This window comes from Hypomesus transpacificus, chromosome 14 (assembly GCF_021917145.1).
Source record: "Hypomesus transpacificus isolate Combined female chromosome 14, fHypTra1, whole genome shotgun sequence".
Classification (NCBI taxonomy): Eukaryota; Metazoa; Chordata; class Actinopteri; order Osmeriformes; family Osmeridae; genus Hypomesus; species Hypomesus transpacificus.
In genome coordinates, this window is record NC_061073.1 from 17629899 (window position 1) to 17654433 (window position 24535).

Consider the following 24535-nt stretch of genomic DNA (forward strand, 5'->3'; position numbering starts at 1 on the left):
GTAGGAAGCGTTTTAAATCATCCCCAGATAAACAACCCAAACAGTGATTGGCTGGTATCAGCCCACCAGGCAGTAACATGGCTTCCTACTGGCCAGCGTAGTGACCATCCACCTGCAGCCCGCCCACCGGTACGGGACAGCGAAGAGCCCACAGGATAAGAGATGCCTTCTCTCCTCACATTAACAACACTGTACAATAGGATGTTGAAGCAAAGCAGATCCCTGGAGCTGTCTGCCAGGTAGGGCAGGGAGGGGGGGGAGGGGGGGGGAGGGGGGGAGGGGGGGGAGGGGCCAGAACACACACTGTCCCCAAGAGAAAAAAAAAAAAAAAAAAAGTTATTTTATTTTATAAAAAATAAAACAAAATGGATATTAAAATAAAACATACACATTGTTTGTTCCTAATTTAAATTGCAGAGAAGGAGGGAGGGATTTGCCCCTGTGAGGAACGCTCACACCAATTCCTGCTGGCGTAACAAACCCCTCCCGCTACCCCCCGCTACTCCCCCAACCCATCCCCATCCCCCCCAAACCCATCCCCCCCTTCCTTTCGGCTGGTTGGTTGGTTGGTGTCGTGGTAGCGAAATATAAGGGTAGTAGAAGGTCTGTAAGTCCTGCTGCCGCTGGGGGGCTGAGGAAGGGGGGGGGGGCAAGCCGCTGTTCCTCCATCTCATCTTCCATCTTCTCCAGTCATGGTTCCTCATGTCACACCCTGCTCATCTCTCCGTCACATGGTTCTGTGGGGAAGGGGATGGGGACGAAGGGGGGCTGGAGGGGGCCGGGGGTGGGGGCGGGGCGGGGGCACACAGGACCTCGGACAGGTCGTCCATGATACAGGTCTCCTTGGGGTCCACCAGGTTGAATTCCCGTACGAAAACAATGAAATGTGCATAGAGAGTGTTCAAGTGTCCTTGGAGGTCCAGGGACACCGTCTCCTTAAAGTGGGCCCAGTACAGATGAGCCAGCACGTGGAACAGGAACCGGCAGATCTTCTTTATCAAAGAATCAAATGAGTTGGGGAACTCTTTGCCTGCACCAACAGAAGAGGAAGAGGAGGAGGAAAGGAGGGGTTACTAATCACGTTGTATGCCTAAGAACAGTGACCCTTTCAACAGAAACATACCTCAACATGCTTCTATAGATTCTTTGCCCTGCTGAGAAATACGTTTATTTGCTTTACCGAGATGGGAAATAGCATTCCTGAATGACTACTTTCGAATGATGTCTTGGTATTGGGTTTGAAGCTAAATCCTGTAGACCCACAGAACTAGAGTTTTCGACACAGGCGCTACAGGTCAGTAACAGCTGCTGCACAGCATCCATCCAGATGACTGCAGTACCTCAGCCAGGCCACATAGAGGCGCTGCAGGCCTGAGGACAACAGCAACTCACCGTATTTTGTGGGAAAGATGTCCTCATCTGTAACCAGTTTCTGCACTAGACTCATGACGAAGTCCACGTACTGCGGAGCTGTGCACTTGGTCTTCTTCCCCCTTTCGTCATACCAGTAGTATATTCTAGAAGGAAAGAGAGCATTGGTTCTACTGTTGCCATTTACATGTAACAGGGACAATGTCAGCTTTTGTTTGGTAATGTAATGACTCAATACACAAGATCCAGGCAGTGATGATGCCTCCTAACATTCACCTGGCTTCCACGGAACATACAGTGAATGTTACTTGGAAAGGTTACTGAAGTTCCTCACTTCAAAACACATTCCAGGTAAGTGTGTGTTCAGGTAAGTCGTTTACTTCCCGTTGCTGAGAGTGAGGATATGAAGACAGTTGACAACCTGAGGCCTCAACAGACACAGTATTTCCTCATTGCAGACAGACCCTGACGTCTGATACCAGACTGATGAATGACTAACATTCCAGGATGGGGACTTCCACTTCCATCTCCTCCTAACATAGATATGTTTACATACCCCCCCCCCCCCCCCCCCGCCCCCCCCCCCCCCCTCCCCTGGCCCTGTCATGTGCTGATTGGCCATTGCTTCTTGCAGTCTGGGAGAAATGTGACACTGATCCCCTGGTCGCCATCATGGCCAAACATTTCCGGAGGGGTGACCCACTTAAGACACCCTGTGTAACAGAAAGCCGCCCTGCAGGGCTAGCAGCAGGCTATCTCAGTTAGCAAGGTCAAACAGCATGCCTCCAAACAATGCTCCATATGCAGGGTCAAGCAGTGCTGGGCTACGCTATGCTGGGCTACGCTATGCTGGGCTACGCTATGCTAGCAGGACGGCTAAAGATACATAAGAGAAGGTTAGGACCGAGGAAGCAGCCATTACCTAATGAGGCTAGCTGGTTCTGAGAGCTGACAAGTTTAATAATCAGTATGTGAGTGTGTGTGTGTGTGAGGGGGGGTAGTTGTCTAGTCGGCAAAGCTTCAAATGAGCCAAGTTACACAGCTGACTGGGCATCTTCTAGAGCCTGTGAGGCCGTGCCTGCTAACATCCCCACCAAACCATCACCAGCGAGACTGCTTCCAACATCTCAACAGACGCCTCAACAACAGGGAGGCAGGCACTGACTGTTGGGACACGGAGCGTGCCTACAGGAGGAACCCAACTCAGAGAGGTGTGGGAGGGAGTGATGGTGCAAGACTGGCTGTACTAGGAAGCATTCCTGGTTTGGGTCTGGTTAAGAGGTAGACATTACAAATCCTGTGGAATGTAGCATGTCTATATAACTGACCCTGCAGGAGAGACCCACTGACCACTAGACCAGGTCACTGATGAATAATCAACAATGCACAATGGAGACTGCGTGTGTGTGTGTGTGCGTGCGTGTGTGCGGGGGCTACGTGCAGCGCTGGGAATGGAACACTTACTAAACCAGAAAAACACAGGTATCCACCCTCTGGAAACACTGAATAAAGGACTGACTGAAACATGCATACACACCCGCCCGCATGGGCCCAGTTAAGCATGTGTACACACACACACACACACACACACACGCACACACAGTGGGTTTAAATACAACCAAATGGACCCAGTCTCAAAGCTTATGGAAACTTTTCTGCCCAAAATAGGTTTGTGAACGGTGCCTGGGGCAGGGGGTATTGACGTAGAGACTGAGCCTCAGTTCAGCCCCTAGAAAGGGAAGGGGTAAGGGGGGAGGGGTACAGCCGTCATGGCGACACCACAGACCACAGCACAGACTGTTGACCGCCATCTCCACACAGACGACAGTCAAAAGACAAAGGTGTTCTTCCTGTAGCTCGCTAAGTGACAGCATTACATAGGCTGTTACATACTCATCCTGTCTGTTTAACCAGAGGTAACATCAAGGCGTTCATCATCTTTTAAAAGGAGGCCCATGCCTCGGAAAAACCAGTCTTGTAGCTCTGCCTGTCCCACGATAGGTTGAGGTGACAACCAGCGGAAAAACCCAGAAGGAATGTTTCAAAGGTTTATGACCTGAAGATAAACGTGTGTCAAATCTGAGTCACTTCAGAACCTCCATCGTTTGTCCTCCTTCCACTTTGTCATGTCAACGTGTGTGTGTGCTTCATGTGTGTCTGCTCAGGAGGCAGGCGTGGAAGGGTGTGTGTGTGTGTGCGCTTCATGTGTGTCTGCTCAGGAGGCAGGCGTGGAAGGGTGTGTGTGTGTGTGTAGGTTTCAGAGTGTGGGCAGTCAGGTTATACCTGCCCCCCCAGTACACACAAGCACAAGCTCAAGGAAGGACACACCTGCCCTGACGGGGCAAACAGGTAAATCCTTACAGCTACTAACCTTCTTCTCTGCTCGCATGGCCTCAATAGGCATCCATGTTATGGCTGTTTTCAGTAGTCTTTTACAACAGCTTGGGTTGCCCTGGCTAACTCCAGACCAGACAGCACACACACACACACACACACACACACAACAGCTGTCCTTTATAACCAAGGCCTGAGTGGAACAGCTTCCTTCCACAACACTATCTACCAAAGTCCCAGTTTGGGGGTGTTTAAGGGACTGCCAATCTTCTTGTGTTTGAATCTGGAGGGTTAAACCATTCAAGGGTTCCTAGTTTGGTTCAAAGTACAGTGACCTGGGAACGTTCCACATCTCAAACACTAAGCTCAGCTACTGCTGTTGAAGAACGCTTGCAGCATTCTGAACATTCCCAAACTAGCATTAGCCTAGATTCTTCTTCACTTCAGGACCGCTCCACTGCACACCACAGTTACGGAGGGAGTGACCGTGCAAATAAACAAAAGCAAAGAGAGAAGAGGGAGATCAAGCCTGCTATCAGCAGGTTTCTTTTGCTGCCTGCAAGAATCGTTGATGAATTAACCAATGAGATGCTGGACTGCTGATAAATAAACCAATGAGGTGCGCCGGAGCAGTGATTAATAAACGATGTGGACATCAGTGGAGGTGACTTACGTGCTGCAGGCGGTCATGGCTTGACATGTCTCCCCAGTGCAGAACTCTGAGATGGTGCTGTACTGCAGGTTTATAAGATTGAAGAAGGTGGTTGCTGGGGGAAAGGAGAGGAAGTCAGTACCCAGAAACTCCAGACAGTAAAATGTCCTAATATTCAACATGTTGAATACTGTACTAGTCCTGTTTGACAGTCGATCAGGAGTTGAATCTGGGTGCATAGCAGGCTCCCTTCAGACAAACACGTTCGCACATGAAGTGCACACGGCAGAGTTCATTCCATTCAGTTGTTTCAAAACAGACACTGATAAAACTAGAGCCGTTTTTGTATTGATAACACAAGCTAGATAAGTGCTAGATACAAGTTGATACGGGCAGGATTGTATAACAGCAGATTTCATGCCAAAAAATGCATTCACTGGCAAGAACTCTGCCCATCTGTTTTTACGTAAGACTGTTTTAACAGCCCCTGAAGGCGGAGCATCCAGCCTCCTCCAATCACCTGGCTGCAGGCGCCAGATCCCTTACAAGACCAGAGAGACTCAATAAACCTTACAACCATACTATTACTGTGTTGCACTGTTACACTGTGTTACTATATGATACTGAGTTACTATATGATACTGAGTTACTATATGATACTGAGTTACTTTATGATACTGACATCCCACTGTGCTACGACACTACAGTGTTTTGTTTGGTCAGGCTAGAAACTTTCTGCCACCAGGATTGAAAGTGAAGTAAAATGTATTCGCTAGCTGCTTTGTAAAACTACTGCCAATTGAGGGTGTTACTCAATCCTTTTTAGCAGAGTGAATCATTCTAACCACCATCTCTTAGTGTGGTTCACTCACTGTTGCTGGCGAGCCATTCGTTCAGGTCGATCTCTCTGGGCAGGACCACCAGCTCTTTGAGGTCGAAGTCGACGACGCGTACTTTGGTGAACTCCAGCTCCAGGTACTGCTTCTTCTCCTCTGCAGGGGCCTTCTTCCCATTGGGCTTCGTCTTGGACTTCCTGCAGGAAACAGGAAGAGAAGGGGCGGGGTTAGAGATACAGGAAACAGGAAGAGAAGGGGCGGGGTTACAGATAAAGGAAACAGCAAGAGAAGGGGCGGGGTTACAGATACAGGAAACAGGAAGAGAAGGGGTTAGAGATACAGGGGAAGAAGAAACATGACGAAGCGCTGCTTAAATGAGAAGAACACGTGAAACCAAAACATATCCTTATACTATGGATTTGTTTGCCAAACTTGGCCCAGGCTACACACACACACAGTGACGTTTGTTAGTCTCCCCGGCCGCATGGTTAAAAAGGACGCTAATCCATGTAGCTATAGAGGACCTGCTGTTCCAGGTAGCTATAGAGGACCTGCTGTTCCATGTAGCTATAGAGGACCTGCTGTTCCATTTAGCTATAGAGGACCTGCTGTTCCATGTAGCTATAGAGGACCTGCTGTTCCAGGTAGCTATAGAGGACCAGCTGTTCCATGTAGCTATAGAGGACCTGCTGTTCCAGGTAGCTATAGAGGACCTGCTGTTCCAGGTAGCTATAGAGGACCTGCTGTTCCATGTAGCTATAGAGGACCTGCTGTTCCAGGTAGCTATAGAGGACCTGCTGTTCCATGTAGCTATAGAGGACCTGCTGTTCCAGGTAGCTATAGAGGACCTGCTGTTCCAGGTAGCTATAGAGGACCTGCTGTTCCAGGTAGCTACAGAGGACCTGCTGTTCCAGTATGGGATCCCTGACCTGCTGAGGCCAGTTAGCACGCAGACAGCCTGTCCTCCAGGGAACCTTGTCCTGCTACTTCTAGCATACTACTGTCATGTCACACCACCGTGACACTTCCAGGGCTCCTCCTCCCCCCACCTACAGAGTGTTCACTGATACACACCGAAGGGGGGAGGGAGAGGGGGGTCAAAGGGCAAACAGGTTAATATTAACCAGTGAGGCGAGTTCTGACAGGAGCAGACATGCCGAACACATGCTTGGCCTGGATCGTCTGGCCTGTCTGCCTGCCTGCCTGTCTGTCTGCGGTCACTAAACAGAGGGCAGTTTAACTATCGTAGATCAAACTACCACACAAGGGTTCAGTTCCCTATCTGGGAACAGATACATCCTGATTAGTATTCTCACGAGGGCCTGCTACTCCACTAACAGCTCCCTCCATCTCTCCTACCCCCTGCTCTTTCTCTTTCTCCATCTCCATTTCAGCTCCTCTCTTCTTCTTGCCAGGCAACCAGGGATTGGGTTTGTTTGAGGACAGAGTTGGTTTGCTCCCTGAATCTACTGTGCCTTTGTTGACCCTTATTTCCGCCGTCCCTGGCCTCCCTCTTGCTCCACACCCCTCCTGTCTGAACACAATGTCCTCCGCACTCTGTGCTCTTGGCCCTCACCTTTCCCTTCCCTTCCCGAGCTCACTTCCAGATCCTAGTTCCTGGAAGCCGCCTCTGACCACAACCAGGGGAAACACAGCCGTGACTCTGATGAGGGGGGCGGGGGGAGGGGAGGCGGGGGGAGGCTGGAGCATAATAAACACAGGGGCCTTTTTTTCTCCAGGAGCCAACACCCAGAACTGAGTCCTCCAGAGAGAGGGGCACACAAGCTGTCTTCATACTCAGGCCAACCCCCCAAACAGGGAGGGAGGAGGGAGGTAGAGGGTGCGGAGGGAGAAAGACAGTGAACAGAATGAAAAGAGTTGACTTAGGACCAGCAGATATCCATGGGAACTAATAAACACTTGTGGAAACACATGACAGGACTGTGGTGCGTTGAGGCTACCGTGTGTTACAGCTAGCTGCCGTGTTACAGCTAGCTGCCGTGTGTTACAGCTAGCTGCCGTGTTACAGCTAGCTGCCGTGTGTTACAGCTAGCTGCCGTGTGTTACAGCTAGCTGCCGTGTTACAGCTAGCTGCCGTGTTACAGCTAGCTGCCGTGTTACAGCTAGCTGCCGTGTGTTACAGCTAGCTGCCGTGTTACAGCTAGCTGCCGTGTGTTACAGCTAGCTGCCGTGTGTGTTACAGCTAGCTGCCGTGTGTGTTACAGCTAGCTGCCGTGTGTGTTACAGCTAGCTGCCGTGTGTGTTACAGCTAGCTGCCGTGTGTTACAACTAGCTGCCGTGTGTGTTACAGCTAGCTGCTGTTTCTGCAACGCCAGGCATGAGAGAGCTGCGAGGATGCCTGCGCAATTGTCAAAACTTGCAGATCACCGTTAAGACAAAAACACCTGATCGGGGGGGAACTGCCCTGTTCTCTCTCTGTGTCTTCTGCAGCCGGATGAGGATCTTGTGACACAGCTGTTGTGTCCAGCTGGCAGGGCAATAAGGGGAGTGTGTGTGTGTGTGTGTGTGTGTGGGGGGGGGGGGGGGGTTTAGTCACGGGGAGGGAGAGAAAGTGAGAGAGTGGTAGAAGAGTCGTGGCTGAAGAGAGTGAAAGGGAGAGGTCTGATAGACCCTGTAGGCGCTAGCTGACAGACTGACCTGGGCAGCTGGAGGGTCAGTCTGCTGGTGGCTCCAGAACTGACCTCCACATCACCCTACAGCAGAGCCACTTCACCACACAACCTCAACTACTTCTTACTTTGCCATTTTAGTTGTTTATTCTACTTAACAACTTTAGAAACTGAATCCTGAAAGACAGCACTCATGTGGTTGATTGACATGTCTGTGTTTTAAGTATGGCACTGGCCCCTCAAGTATGTTTAGTTATTGATCAAAGTGGCCCACGCAGCACAGACCAGGACAGGCCCTGTGCATGTTCTGTCTTGTCTGGGCTTCTCTCAGGAATTCATGCAGCGACTTCAAAACCCCTCGACACCAAGGCTCTGAGTACACAGAGCGTTGAAACGCTCCGCTGGCTAGACAGGGCTGGACCAGGTCCCTTGGCTCTGGCTCTGTGTCATGGCTGACTTGGTCCTGGTGCCAGACAGGCTGCGCCCCTCCAGTCCGAGCCCAGAGACGTGGGGCTGATCCAGGCTGCTGACCCTCCCTGGTCTGGCAAGGAGGTGAACACTGCCTTTTATGGCAACGACGCTGCCGGAGAGAACTTTACCAAGAGCAAGCAGTGTGTGTGTGTGTGTGTGTGTGTGTGTGTGTGTGCGTGTGCGTGTGCGTGTTTAAGGGGAGGGGGTTGGCATAGAGGACATTTTCCTAATCCCAAAATAAACTATTGGCTCCAGAATTCTCCTCATTACACCACACAAATGTTTTACGTCATGTGGAAAATTATGACAGCACACAGAAAGACAGAGAGAGAAAATGGCAAAGTCAAACAATGTTTTCCAAAGGAAATGATTTCAAACTTTCACAGGAGCCCCCTGGTTTATAACAGGGCTTTTAGAAGCCTTTGAAAAGCTGTGTGTTGATGATCTGTAGATGAGGCCAGTGCCTAGTAAGCTCTTCCTCATGACAGAACATGCAGCTTGCAGCACCCAACCGCATGTTGCTCCCTTTAAGAGAGAGAGAAGGGAGGGAGCCAGACAGAGAGATAAAGAGAGATATGAGGGAACTGGAGAGAATAGAGACAGCGAGAGAAAGAGAAAGAAGGATTGATAAATAATGAAAATGCAGAGAAGGCGAAGAGAGGAGAGTAATGGATGGGTAAACAGAGAACTGTGAAGGGAGAGAGCAGGGAGAAATTGAAAGGGGGGGATGTTAGAATGGCCTAAGGCTTCTGACTAGATACAAGTTCTATTTGAACAGGTGAGTGGAGAGAAGGTAAGAGATGAGTAAGAGAGAGCGTCGTCAATGTGTTTTCAGAGACAGGCCAACAGATCATTCCTAGCCAACCCACGGTCAACAACCCTCAGGTTATACCTATCCTGACTGCCTGGCTTCTTCTGAGAAGTGCTAAACTGTTTACAGTCACGTTGAGACCTATAGTGGATTACTGACAGTATGTTACAGTGATAAATAGTGTTCTACTGAATGTACAAACTGCCTGCATGCCATGACTTCTGAATGCTGAATTCACACAAGTTCCAAAATAGATCCCTGTCCAGTGAGGCCAGAGCCTAGCTACTTTCAGGTCCAGAACATTCTTTTACCAGAAAAAACCTGCTTCTCATAAACTGAACGATTCCACTAAAGGAAAGTGTGGAGACCGGTGCCAGCCTGGGGTTTAGCTCATGCCCACACCTTTAGATTCAGTTATCAGAAAAGACCCCCTAATTAGCAACGGTTTAGCTTCAAAAGAAGGCAAACCTGAAACTAAGGCGGACTACAGTCCATGCCAACAACACAATTAGTTATCGCCTCAACACTCACGGACGCACGAAGTCCACCAAGACTGACGCACGAGCTGTCGTTTTACAGGCCTGGATACAGACTTCAGATTCCTGCTTCGTATTAGGCTTCATTATGTCATCTGACTGCATTTGGTGTATCCTGTCCTCCTCTCAGCCATGTATTGACTATTCCCCCCTCGGCAACTGGTTCCAGCCAAGCCCAACATTTTTCACAACCGACGAACCGGCAACCTTCTGATTAACAGCCCGACCCCCTAACCGCTCAGCCATCTGACCCCACGTTACAAAGAGTTATCAGATTCTGGATATACGCACCATCAGAGGGCTCCTTGCTCCCCTTGTGAATTTTGCTCTGGGACCATTAGAATGGCTCAACAGAACTGGAATAGCATCAATATCAGGGACTTTGGCCATCCTGATAACAGTGTTCCTTTCAGCCGGAGCAGACGCCAGGCCGATGACTTCCTGTTCTGGTCCACACATCTATTTCAGGCCTCAAACTGAGCATCCAGTCTTAATGGCTCTTTTCCCCGAAAAACCACAGACGGGACCGGCTGGCTCAGACAGACCAAGTGAAACCATGGCAGCCGTGCCAGGCCTCAGAGAGCCCACTACACCCTGAACCCCAGACTCCAGACCTCAGAGAGCCCAATACAACCTGAACCCCAGACTCAGAAGACGGACCGAAAACGGAAGACTTCGATCTGGTCTGGACAAGCTCCTTCTAGATTTTTCTAGACTCCAGGCTCCAAATAAGGATGGGCTGAATGGCTCCAGTTGAGTCTTTGCCGTCTCTAATGTAGGCTGATGAACATGACAACACAGGGGGGATAAGGGGAGACCAGGCCCAATCTGGGCGGTGAGACAGAAAGGGAGTCTGGAGAGACAAATATCTCATGTCCTAATCTCTGATCACTGATGTGACATGGACTGGTGACAAAGGGATGTTGGGACAGAATCCCTCTGGACTGATGAGATCAGGTGTGGGTGTAGTGGGGAAAGGACATGAAGGGTTTTCATCAGGACCCAGGTCCATCTCCTCACTGTCTCCTCACTGTTTCCTCACAAGCAGTAGAAGCACCTGGCTCCTCTACCTGGCTGTGGTTACCCATGATCACACACACCTACAGTCGACCATTAAGCCTTCCAGGAAATAAGATCATTATTTATACATATTTTTTCACTACGCACATTTGTGAACGTGTCAATTACAAAGCCTCTTTCAGTCTTTTTCCTCAAACGTCACCTTCTGGGGATTTTTTTTCTTTTCCAAAGTAACGAAGCAAACTTAGTTACTAGTTAACTGAGGACAACGGGAGTGGTACTTCAAGCAGCACGGTCAGGTTCTCATGAAGAGGCGTACAGTACAACCAGTCATTAGCCATCTTAAGATCTGCATCAGCTACTGTACAGCCCTTCAGAGCACACACCTGCCTGATGCTGCATTCTGGTGGAAGCATGTGTAAACGAACCCTGAGAAGGTCAACATTCTGAGCTGTAAAACGATACTGAACAGACGGCAAGAGGACAATTCTCAGGCATTTGGGTTGGCTGTAGAAAACGAGCTAAGCTTGACTGTGGTAGGAGAACCAACTAGGTTGGCGTGTTCCTCCAGCTTCTCACTCAGTGCGTGTCTCAGTGTCAACAGGTCCAGCTGCCCTCCTAGCAGACAGGCCAACCTTCAGCCTGGCTCATCCAGGGCAGCTCTCTGGGAGTCGACAGTTGCCATGGGCCCAGGAATTCACTCCACACTTACAATAATTATTACTTTCTTACAAAAAGCTCATTCTTCTTGTTGGGTCATATATTTGTCAAACATTGCATATCTGATATATTCTACCGTACACTGACGTTATGCATGCATTTTGAACATGCTGGGTTGATAACAAAACAAATGGTATGCAAAGCAGTGCAAAATGACAGGTGAAAATAGTAGCATGAGCAGGATCAATTAGGATGATTTTAATACTAAATAACCATAATTTAAAGGATTAAAATATATTAAACTATATAAAGCATTACATTATTTATACCCAAATTAAGGTTGCGTATCACATTTCTATTGTTCTTGATGTCGAGCCGATGGGTACTTAGCGAAACTAAAAGGTTTTGTCATACAACATACCAACACCCAGTGAATTGCTGCGACCCGGAACTTGGGAGACAAATAATGCCTTTAATTACAGCTAGAGTGGCGACAATGTCCTCTTAAAGACTCGGAGACAACTGGTTTATGGAAAACCTACTGATCGTAACGTTGAAAGGCATGTGGACCCAATACACGAGTCAGCAGTGATATAGCCTACCAAAAACCAGATAGTAGGCCTACATGCCATCAACAATTGATATGCATCAATTTAGAAATGCAACAGTTTAACACGAATAAAACTCGCGTTACTGTGGCCATTACAGTCGTCCGACTTTTGACACATGGGCAACAAAAATATTTCGTATATTATGACACGTGAGGGACACCGCCGACTAACTGGCTACACTGGGGGAAATAATTTCTTTTCTTCATTAATCAGAGAGCAAGAGGCTTCTCTTTCTGTCACGTGGAAAGTTCCACTTATATACACGAGCATACTGCTGTCATGCAGACCGTCCGGAGCAGCATTTAGGTGGCCCGTTGTCAAATTACAGTGTGGAATGATCTGAGATAAATATGGCGTTGGGTGGATAAACAGCAATGCAAACGAATAACACAAACTTGTTATTTACCTTAAGACTTTGCCCACTGCCTGAAGTACCATTTTACAACTTAATCCACTTTTCACGTTTCTTTGAGAGTGCATATCCGTACTGTCTCCTGAAAAAGAATAATCTCCGACCATATCTTTGAGCACAAATTTACTAAAAGTCTTCCTCCACGTTCCTCTCCGTTGAGACTCGACCATAAAGATCCCGACAGTAAAACTATCTGCAGAAGAAACCCGGGGGTGGGGAAAAAACTTGAGTAGACGTCCTCCCCTTTCTGCACTTTGAACCAACCAGAAGAGCGAGAGTTACTGAACAGACAGCGTGGAGATCTTATCATTAGGGGCAGTTTCAGAGGGAGAAATGCGCGTCTTTCGCCATGGACTTGTTTCCTTAAAGAGGCACCACAAAGTTATTATCTAGTAGACATGTATCGTCATAATCAACTGCATTATAGCAAGCGTATCAAACAGTTGTAAAGTCGACGTAGTAAGAATACCTTTGTTACAACTGTACTAGTTAAGTTTGTTAGAGTTTGTTATAGTTGGAAAGTTCCAACTGTGTTAAGTTATTCACTTTGTTTTAATGACTTCAAAGCATATATATCGTTTTTCTGTGTGTTTTTTTAAAACTTTGAAGTCATGACCATGACTATAATGTATCATAATAAAGCAAATATATATTAATTTAACCGCCCAAGGCTCTTTTATCTCTCTACAAACGGAATAGAACCTCATAAATTTAATAGGAAACAATAAATCTACTCTTTAATTTAAAATGTGACTGCATTTGTGACTCTTAAGCTGCAGTGGATCCTAGCTGCAGGCCTGGGTGGCATGTTGGGACAGCAGAGCAGCATTCCTAGGCTTGACTGTAACCCTAACGTGGAGCTACGCTACGTTACCACAGGAGGAGGCTGGAGGAAGAGGTGGCAAGTAGCAGCTTGATTTAAGCAGATCACAGGATCAGAGTTGGAGCAGCTCAGGTGAGGATGTAGAGTCACACCAGCACACCTGCCTTGGTGGAGACGGACAGGGCTTGTAAAGGGGCCAGGTGTGCATCCAGGTTGCTCAGGTAGTCTAGGTGAAAGCCTGGTGACTGCTAGTGCAGCATTCCATGTTAACCCGTTTAAACTACGAACGTACAGTCGTCATGGATACTTGTGAAGGCCCGCCCCACGACTGGAACGGAACGTGGAGAAGATAACATTAAGGCTCATGCTTTCCATTCACAGGTCTCCTATAGTCTCTCTAGTGTTACATGGCTTCACTTCTTCTAAACATGTCCAAAGTCATTTTCCCTCTCTTCTGTGATGAGGGTGGGGGTGAGGGAGAGGGGGGGGGGGGGGTGAGGGAGAGAGACCAGCAGCTCCCCCCCTCCACTCCTACTGGACCAGGGAGAGGGGAGGGGGGTGAGGGAGAGGGGAGGGGGGTGAGGGAGAGGGGAGGGGGGTGAGGGAGAGAGACCAGCAGCTCCCCCCCTCCACTCCTACTGGACCAGGGAGAGGGGAGGGGGGGTGAGGGAGAGGGGAGGGGGGTGAGGGAGAGGGGAGGGGGGTGAGGGAGAGAGACCAGCAGCTGGGGGGAAATACCAGCTGCCAGCTGTAGCATGGACACTCACAAAGACACACTAATCTAGAGGATCTCTGGAGCCCAGCATGACCCTAGAGAGAGCGTCAGTGGGTGTGTGTGTGTGTGTGTGTGTGTGTGTGTGTGGAGGTACAATTTCAATAATGAATGTAGTAGATAAAGATCAAAACAGTGCATGTCTGAACTTATTCTTGTTTGTGTGCCTGTGTACCTATGGTTCTGTGTTTGTTCAGAGAGGCTTGATGTACAACCCCCTGTATGGTCCCTTTACTGGTCCCCTACACCACACAGGGGGTAGCAAGGCCCTCTGCAGGGCTTGCTGAGGGGGGGAGAGAGAGGAGAGAGGAAGTCAGATCCACCAGAGCAGTCTCTCTGAGACAGGTTGTCTTCTAAGACTGAGGAGACTGGAGCTAAGAGAGGGCAGTCTGAGCAGACTGGAGCTGGGAGAGGGCAGTCTGAGCAGACTGGAACTGGGAGAAGAGAGGGCAGTCTGAGCAGACTGGAGCTGGGAGAGGGCAGTCTGAGCAGACTGGAGCTGGGAGAGAAGAGGGCAGTCTGAGCAGACTGGAGCTGGGAGAGGAGAGGGCAGTCTGAGCAGACTGGAGCTGGGAGAGGGCAGTCTGAGCAGACTGGAGCTGGGAGAGGAGAGGGCAGTCTGAGCAGACTGGAGCTAAGAGAGGGCAGTCTGAGCAGACTGGAGCTGGGAGAGGGCAGTCTGAGCAGACTGGAGCTGGGAGAGGAGAGGGCAGTCTGAGCAGACTGGAGCTGGGAGAGGAGAGGGCAGTCTGAGCAGACTGGAGCTGGGAGAGGGCAGTCTGAGCAGACAGGAGCTGGGAGAGGAGAGGGTAGTCTGAGCAGACTGGAGCTAAGAGAGGGCAGTCTGAGCAGACTGGAGCTGGGAGAGGGCAGTCTGAGCAGACTGGAGCTGGGAGAGAAGAGGGCAGTCTGAGCAGACTGGAGCTGGGAGAGGAGAGGGCAGTCTGAGCAGACTGGAGCTGGGAGAGAGCAGTCTGAGCAGACTGGAGCTGGGAGAGGGCAGTCTGAGCAGACTGGAGCTAAGAGAGGGCAGTCTGAGCAGACTGGAGCTGGGAGAGAGCAGTCTGAGCAGACTGGAGCTGGGAGAGGGCAGTCTGAGCAGACTTTCCATTAATTTCCCTCCAAGTATTAGATCAGCCCGGTGGCCTGAAATAGAGGAGCTGCATTCAGGCTCGCTGAAGCGAGAACAGGGCCTCTGCCTTTGCTATGAACATGGAAGTCGTGACAATGTCAATGTCAGGTGGCAGTTAGCCTAAACTGGAGCGTTCCTTGACTGAGAATGCCAGTACATGGGAGGTGAAGTGCATAATTCTACTAACCCTAACCCTAACCCTAACCCTAACCCTAACCCTAACCCTAACCCTACTAACCCTAACCCTAACCCTACTAACCCTAACCCTAACCCTAACCCTACTAACCCTAACCCTAACCCTAACCCTAACCCTAACCCTAACCCTAACCCTACTAACCCTAACCCTAACCCTAACCCTAACCCATAATTCACACTCACGGAACAGACAGAAATAGCAATGTTGTGATACACAACCTGGAACCCGTGGTACAAACCACACCTGGTCCTCATGCGTACACTGGCTTGGTGCAACGCCAGCGGAAGCATTCTTTTGTCTGGTGGGCAAAAAGCGCCTGATGATTATTCAGCGAGTCCCAAACAGCCCTCTCCCTCCACAGTGTGACATCACTCACCTGACACCTGGACCAGCAGAACACCATGACACAGTGTGACATCACTCACCTGACACCTGGACCAGCAGAACACCATGACACAGTGTGACATCACTCACCTGACACCTGGACCAGCAGAACACCATGACACAGTGTGACATCACTCACCTGACACCTGGACCAGCAGAACACCATGACACACAAACAGTGTGACATCACTCACCTGACACCTGGACCAGCAGAACACCATGACACACAAACAGTGTGACATCACTCACCTGACACCTGGACCAGCAGAACACCATGACACAGTGTGACATCACTCACCTGACACCTGGACCAGCAGAACACCATGACACAGTGTGACATCACTCACCTGACACCTGGACCAGCAGAACACCATGACACAGTGTGACATCACTCACCTGACACCTGGACCAGCAGAACACCATGACACACAAACAGCAGGAAGTTTGCAATGAATCTCAAAAGTTTCAAGTATAAATTCAACTTCTGAGCATTCAGGATATGACTAACTTTTATGGAAAGTTGACACATCTGTGTGTGTGTGTGTATTTAAAAATTCCCTTTAAACCTCAAATCCAAAATATCGTAACCCGATCACTAAACTTAAACACAAACACACAGAAACATGCTTGACTGTAAGACTTGCTTGTGTGGAAGAACAGGCAACTGTTCATGAGCGTCAGACCAGCCTGTAGCAGAAGCTCTGGTTTAATAATAACACCCCTCATGTCTCCAGAACTCTTATTCAACACCACATTCGGTCCATATAAACCTTGTGATAAGTAGTTCCTGAAAAGCCTTGGTGTTTGAAAAGGCCATGAATTGGACAGAGCTAGATTCCTGCAGGAGGAAATGACACGTGATGTAATATGCCACGTCACCAGACTCCCAACCGGCAGCTAAGGCAGATGACCTCCAAGGAAGAAGTCAGAGAAAGTTAGCTTTGTACGTCACTAACAGAGCATTCTGACTGACTCACAGTAAAGGTCATGACACTGAACCGAGGTGAAGCCCAATTCCCATGCAGCTACACCCCCCCCCCCCCCCCCCCCCCCCCCATGCCAAAATGTTCACCAACAAATCTACAAACAATGTTTGACCATGTTAGTGACCAGCTTCCCTCAGTCTTGGCCAGCTCAACTGGTTGTCACTGAAGTCACAGTGGACAGACAGGCTTTTTATTAGAGACAAAGAGAAGTGAAAAGCTGCCAGCAACAGATGATTCACAGCCCTGCACAGCAGCTATGCCCCAGGCCTGGTAACAGCCTAAACCCAGTCCAGGAAACCTACTGCCTCCAGCCAATTGTATCACAAATCCATCCTGATTGACAGGCCAGCTGACCAATACAATGGCAGGGTTTGAGTGATTCAGAGCTGAGCCAGACCTGCAACCCATCAGTTGGAGACTGTGTGTGTCTGTGTGTGTCTGTGTGTTTAGGTTTTGTGGAGTGTGTTTATGTAAGGCCTTAGTCAGTACAAACAGTGAGTTGAGGATGTGCCGGTGGTGGTTTCAAGGCAGAACCCAGAGGTCATCAGGGCTGGGAACCCAGCGACCTAGCCACGAGCTGGCACACTGACCCAGAGACAAACTGCTGCCTCTCAGACAAGGAAACACACAAGTGTGTTACTGTGTAGACTGTGTGTGCAGGTCGGTGTGTGTGTGTGAGTATGGTGGCATGCCAGCGTGATCGCTTAGCGTGTCTGTGCACGCTCACATGGGACCGGCGTGTGTGCGGGAACTAAACCTGGAGACGTGAATCTGCAAGTCTGGGGGAGCCCGTCTGATGGGAGCTGATAACCAGGTCAAGCAGGACAGTGTTGACACACAGCTTGCATACTAAGACATGTTCTCTCTTCACCTAGAATGCCAGACTTTTCTCCCTTTACCCTTAGTTACGGTGCTGTCCTGGAGGGATCTGCAACCATCCTCTCAAGCTAGCCTCCCTCCTTCCCTCGCCTCCTTCCCTCCCTCCATCCCTCCCTCCCTCCCTCCCTCCACTCTACCTAGCCTCCCTCCCTCCTGTTCTCTTTGCATTCCAGTGGGAGTAGAGCCAGTAGAGACATGCCCGCCCTCCCTCCCTCCCTCCCTCCCTCCCTCAGGCTGAACAAAGGAAACAGTAAAGACAGAGAGAGAGAGAGAGACAGAGAGAGAAAGAGAGAGAGAGAGAGCAGAAGTAGTATGAGAATCATTCATCTAATCAGATTGAGGAGAAAACACATGAGAGGAAGACTGGAAAGAGAAGAGGAAGAAGAAGAGAAGCAAAGAGGAGAAGAGAGAGAGGAGCCGTTTGTAATGGTCAAGAGATAAGGAGAGGAGTGATATGAAGAAGAGAGTGTGCAGGAGAAATGAGGGAGGTTGTCACGACATGCACTGGCCACTCCTTGCAGAAGTGCCCATCATCCACAGGGAGTATGCAAAACCTCCCCTGAAGTCTACGCTCAGGTGCTGTGTACCTGCTGGGGGGGGGGGGGGGGGGGGGGGGGGGGGCTGTAAGTTAGTGTAACAGAAAACTGCCGCATCACCGTCAGACAGTCAAGCTTGCATGTCGCCACATTAACCTGTGGCCAGTTAGCACAAAGACCAAACAACACACTGAAATAACACTAGCCAAGAGGGAGGATGTGTGAACAGGCCACGTGCTGTTCTGGGGGGGCATGTCAAGCACCCATCACCCACAAGGGGATGATGATGGAAGTCCAGACATTATGAAACAATAAAAAAGACCAAACTAAGTGTGCTAGTCCATTACAAGTCTCTCTTGTTGCCTCACAATGTGTCCAGCACAATGTTTGTACTGCTGGAACACAGGCTCCAGAGCACAGGGCCCAGAGCACAGGGACCAGAGCACAGGGCCCAGAGCACAGGCTCCAGAGCACAGGGCCCAGAGCACAGGCTCCAGAGCACAGGCTCCAGAGCACAGGGCCCAGAGCACAGGAACCAGAGCACAGGGCCCAGAGCACAGGCTCCAGAGCACAGGGCCCAGAACACAGGGACCAGAGCACAGGGACCAGAGCACAGGCTCCAGAGCACAGGCTCCAGAGCACAGGGACCAGAGCACAGGGCCCAGAGCACAGGGACCAGAGCACAGGGCCCAGAACACAGGGCCCAGAGCACAGGGACCAGAGCACAGGGACCAGAGCACAGGCTCTAGAGCACAGGCTCCAGAGCACAGGGACCAGAGCACAGGGCCCAGAGCACAGAGCACAGGGACCAGAGCACAGGCTCCAGAGCACAGGCTCCAGAGCACAGGGACCAGAGCACAGGGCCCAGAGCACAGGGCCCAGAGCACAGGGACCAGAGCACAGGGACCAGAGCACAGGGCCCAGAGCACAGGGACCAGAGCACAGGCTCCAGAGCACAGGCTCCAGAGCACAGGGACCAGAGCACAGGGCCCAGAGCACAGGGACCAGAGCACAGGGACCAGAGCACAGGCTCCAGAGCACAGGGCCCAGAGCACAGGCTCCAGAGCACAGGCTCCAGAGCACAGGCTCCAGAGCACAGGGCCCAGAGCACAGGGCCCAGAGCACAGGCTCCAGAGCACAGGGCCCAGAGCACAGGCTCCAGAGCACAGGGCCCAGAGCACAGGGACCAGAGCACAGGGCCCAGAGCACAGGCTCCAGAGCACAGGGCCCAGAGCACAGGGACCAGAGCACAGGGCCCAGAGCACAGGCTCCAGAGCACAGGCTCCAGAGCACAGGGACCAGAGCACAGGGCCCAGAGCACAGGAACCAGAGCACAGGGCCCAGAGCACAGGCTCCAGAGCACAGGGCCCAGAACACAGGGACCAGAGCACAGGGACCAGAGCACAGGCTCTAGAGCACAGGCTCCAGAGCACAGGGACCAGAGCACAGGGCCCAGAGCACAGGGACCAGAGCACAGGGCCCAGAGCACAGGGCCCAGAGCACAGGGACCAGAGCACAGGGACCAGAGCACAGGCTCTAGAGCACAGGCTCCAGAGCACAGGGACCAGAGCACAGGGCCCAGAGCACAGAGCACAGGGACCAGAGCACAGGCTCCAGAGCACAGGCTCCAGAGCACAGGGACCAGAGCACAGGGCCCAGAGCACAGGGCCCAGAGCACAGGGACCAGAGCACAGGGCCCAGAGCACAGGGACCAGGCACAGGCTCCAGAGCACAGGCTCCAGAGCACAGGGACCAGAGCACAGGCTCCAGAGCACAGGGCCCAGAGCACAGGGACCAGAGCACAGGGACCAGAGCACAGGGACCAGAGCACAGGCTCCAGAGCACAGGGCCCAGAGCACAGGCTCCAGAGCACAGGCTCCAGAGCACAGGGACCAGAGCACAGGGACCAGAGCACAGGGCCCAGAGCACAGGAACCAGAGCACAGGGACCAGAGCACAGGCTTCAGAGCACAGGCTCCAGAGCACAGGGACCAGAGCACAGGGACCAGAGCACAGGCTCCAGAGCACAGGGAGCAGAGCACAGGCTCCAGAGCACAGGGCCCAGAGCACAGGCTCCAGAGCACAGGGAGCAGAGCACAGGCTCCAGAGCACAGGGCCCAAAGCACAGGGACCAGAGCACAGGGCCCAGAGCACAGAGCACATCGTCCTCTGAAGGGTTTCTAAAAGTAAATACAACAAGTCTTTCCTGGAAGATGGGGAAAAATACAACATTGGCAACGAGTAGACACACACACACACACACACACACACAGATACACAAGCATTCCTCCATCTCAGATCAAATATCAGGACTGAACATTTCTCAATCAAACGTAAAAATAGATAACATATTTGGCGAACGGCAACAAAAAACCAGTACCAGTCTGGAAGCGATCAGAGATGTTTCTTTTGGAACCATTTGGGTCTGATTTGAAACACTACACTTCATGTGAGACCAATGCTCTATTCTGAGGGAATAACAAAAGAAAACAAATGGAACTTGTCTGATGAGCGACACCCCCACCTACAGGGCAGGATGCAGTACTGCAGTCCACAGCTGGAGGACCTGGTCTTCTACTGGCTCATTTGAAAAGGAAAAACCAGCAGAGCAGCCTTCCGGTCTGTGGCTAGTGTCGACCTTGCGGGCTGAGTGAAGCGGAAGTCCTTCTCCAGTAAATCCATTCCCTGCTCAGCACAGCGAGCCATCCCATAACCCTGCTCCATCTGTCTGTAGTTAGACCCTGAAGCGCTGCGTACAAGCCAAGTTTCCCCATTCTCTGTTTCTGTTTCGGAGCCGGTACGTCAGAGATGAAGGACTGGGTGGGGAGCAGAGAAGGGATGATGCAGGGTGTATGTGTGTGTGTGTGTGTGTGTGTGTGTGTGTGTGTGTGTGTGTGTGTGTGTGTGTGTGTGTGTGTGGGTTTTTTTTTTTGTTTTGGACAAGTACATTTAGCTGTTGGACAAGTACAAAAATCAGTCTCACTTGCCCGAATGACAAGTGGCCAATTTTTTGTTGTTGTCTTTTTTGTCTTTAGTCAAACCGAAGCCTAAATCATGTCTCCAGTGTATGCTGCTGCCTCCCACTTCCTCTGAAGGCTATAAAACCCAATGTGGTTAGTTTCCATGAAGACACGGGGGAGGGGGTTCAACTATATTTAGAAACAGATTTAGAACAGCTGTGCTTTCAAAAATCCAATGTAAAGATGAAGACAGACAAGAAGTGAAAGGGGGAGAAAAAGAATGGGCAGAACCAGACTGAGGGAGAGGAAGGGGAGGGGTGTAAGGGGGAGGAGATAGGGAGAGAGGGAGAGAGAGAGAGAGAGAGAGAGAGAGAGAGAGAGAGAGAGAGAGGGAGAGAGGGAGGATCTCTGTCCTCCTGGGTGGACCACTGCTGCATGTGAAGGATGGAGGGACGCAGAGAGAGGAGTGTGTTTAGGGTGGAGGGACGCAGAGAGAGGAGTGTGTTTAGGGTGGAGGGACGCAGAGAGAGGAGTGTGTTTAGGGTGGAGGGACGCAGAGAGAGGAGTGTGTTTAGGGTGGAGGGACGCAGAGAGAGGAGTGTGTTTAGGGTGGAGGGACGCAGAGAGAGGAGTGTGTTTAGGGTGGAGGGACGCAGAGAGAGGAGTGTGTTTAGAGTGGAGGAGTGGGGGCTACTGAGAGGACAGAGCAGTCCTTTCAGACCCAGACTAACCCAGCAAAGACACACTGCACACACAGAGAGAGAGAGAGAGAGGGAGAGAGAGAGACATGGAGGGAAAGAGAGAGAGGGAGAGAGAGAGACATGGAGGGAGGGAGAGAGAGAGAGAGACATGGAGGGGGAGAGAGAGAGAGACATGGAGGGAGAGAGAGAGAGGGAGAGAGAGGGAGAGAAAGAGACATGGAGGGAGAGAGAGAGAGAGACATGGAGGGAGGGAGAGAGAGACATGGAGGGAGAGAGAGAAGAGAGAGTGAGACAGAGACAGAGACAGACTCAGACCTACATGCAAACATGGGTGGCAGCACTGAGACAGGGAAGGAGCACACAGGGCAGGTCGGGAGTTAGTAGGGGTGGGAATCTTTTAGTACCTCACGATTCAAATGGATTCTTGGGGTCGGAGGGGCAGAGGGGGGGGGGCAGAGATACAGACAGACATGCTGAAAGATGTTTTTCTCCAGAACAACACTTTTGAGATGGCAGAAAGACTGTGGGAGGGGCACTGAACATCCTTTGACGCACGCACACACACACACACACACACACGCTTGATCAGGAGCACCTGTTTCCTAGAGAGCGGCCTGTGATGACCTCACTACCTGAGGGAGTGTTGATGAGGCTGTCATCTGATGCAGTAACACAGGGTGACCCCCAGGTGGCTAACACCCCAGCGCTGTCATCTGATGCAGTAACACAGGGTGACCCCCAGGTGGCTAACACCCCAGCGCTCAGCCTGCCTCAGCTGGGAAGCCCTGCAGGCCTGCAGCTGGCTCAGACACACACACACACACACACACTACTGACACACACACAGATCACTCTTCAATATCTAGCATAGAACTGAATGTCACTTTCTCAGAACATGCCAACATGAACTGCCCTCCCCCCTCGGTATCTGCCCCATCCACGTCAGCTGAGAGATAATGGAAAGAAATGAGGGGGCAAGGCTGCCAAGCGCACTGCAGCACCAAGGCAATTAGCAAGCTCTGCAGCCCTCAGACAGAGGGAGAGAGACAGAGGGGGAGGGAGAGAGAGACAGAGAGAGAGAGACAGAGAGAGTGAGACGGAGAGAGACAGAGAGAGGGAGAGAGAGACAAAGGAGAAAGGGAGCAAGAGAGAGAGAGAGAGAGCCAAAGAGAGGTAGAGAAGAGAGGGAGCGAAGTGAAAGTGATTGAAAAGAGAAATAACAAAGAAATCTCAAGGACTGTCTACAATCATCGCTCTCTTTCACTCCAACCCCCTCCTTTTACCCTTGCCTGAGACAAACTCCATAAACAGGAAGTGAGGCGCCCAGACACTTCCTGTCTCCCCTGAAGCAGGCCTCTTGGTCCTCAGAGGGCAGGAGGAGTAGGGGAGGGTTGGTGGAGCTCCTGCTGTCCTCAGAGGGCAGGAGGAGTAGGGGGAGGGGAGGGTTGGTGGAGCTTCTGCTGTCCTCAGAGGGCAGGAGGAGTAGGGGGAGGGGAGGGTTGGTGGAGCTTCTGCTGTCCTCAGAGGGCAGGAGGAGTAGGGGGAGGGGAGGGTTGGTGGAGCTCCTGCTGTCCTCAGAGGGCAGGAGGAGTAGGGGGAGGGGAGGGTTGGTGGAGCTCCTGCTGTCCTCAGAGGGCAGGAGGAGTAGGGGGACGGGAGGGTTGGTGGAGCTCCTGCTGTCCTCAGAGCAGTGCTGTACTCTATCCTTCCTTCCCAAGCCACATCCACAGCCCATGCTGTGTCGACAGCCCACGCAGGTTACGAGGACAGGTCTACAACAATAAGAGTTCTGTTCAAGACTCTCTGTTTAGTTCCACTCTGCTGTTGGGATGCCACTGAATGATGGAGCTGCATTAGTGTCAAAGGGCTAAGTGCGTCTTTATGGAGGCGAGTGTGCTGACAATGCAGAACTAAATGCGGAGGTAAGGTTACCTCAAGGCTGTCTCCCTCTTCATGTCCTGAACCAGCACCCAGAGAGGGCTAAACACACACACACACACACCTGGGGGTGGATCACAGTTACGTAAATGGCAAGCTCAGAGAGGTTTGCAGTCCACAGCTGTGAAAACAGAGAGGACAGTCGGCAGTCCAATCCCTCATCTGAACTGACCAATCACACGGGACTTACTATCTCCCACACACAGACCTTAGAGCAGCCCCTCGACCCCCCTGTGCCAGCCAGACAGGACAGGTGAGTTTGTGTCACAAGGCTCCACTGCAGCCTGGCCAGGGCTGTGACCCTGGACACTGCACAGGGCTGTGACCCTGGACACTGCACAGGGCTGTGACCCTGGACACTGCACAGGGCTGTGACCCTCGACACTGCACAGGGCTGTGACCCTCGACACTGCACAGGGCTGTGACCCTCGACACTGCACAGGGCTGTGACCCTCGACACTGCACAGGGCTGTGACCCTCGACACTGCACAGGGCCACAGGCATCTGGGCTTGTCCAGAACCCTAACCTGGTGGTGCTGGCCTAGGTTCCCCCACTGAGCCCACAGGCAGGAGAACACACTGCTCCGGCCAGTCAGATGAGTCTGTCTCCAGACAAACAGGGAGAACCCACAACACAACTACCTGTCAAGCTCTCACAACTCCTGTGACCTACCCTACCCTACCCTCCCACCTCCCCTCCCCTCCTCCTACCTACCCTGCCCCATTCCCAGCTCTCTGCAGTGCTAGGCTACTGTTTAACCTGTCTTGCAGCAGCTGAGGTCAATGAGGAGCCTGTCTCCTGGGTGTGTCAAAAACAAACACCAGCCACACAGCGTCTCTAGCAGGGCATTCTGATTGGCTGGTTCTTGGGTGTTCACGTGCAGC

The 24535-nt window shown here is 51.4% G+C and overlaps 1 protein-coding gene across 1 annotated transcript; it reads right to left on the minus strand.

The window, feature by feature from the left end:
- Positions 1-653: 653 nt before the first annotated feature.
- On the minus strand, positions 654-12584 carry mob2a (MOB kinase activator 2a). The gene is made up of 5 exons (XM_047033692.1): positions 12339-12584; positions 5230-5390; positions 4379-4472; positions 1393-1517; positions 654-1030 (listed from the first exon to the last, which is right to left on the minus strand). Exons 1-5 carry the CDS (start codon positions 12512-12514, stop codon positions 717-719), a joined length of 870 nt encoding a protein of 289 aa, XP_046889648.1. The 5' UTR covers positions 12515-12584; the 3' UTR covers positions 654-716.
- Between the last annotated feature and the right edge of the window lie 11951 nt (positions 12585-24535).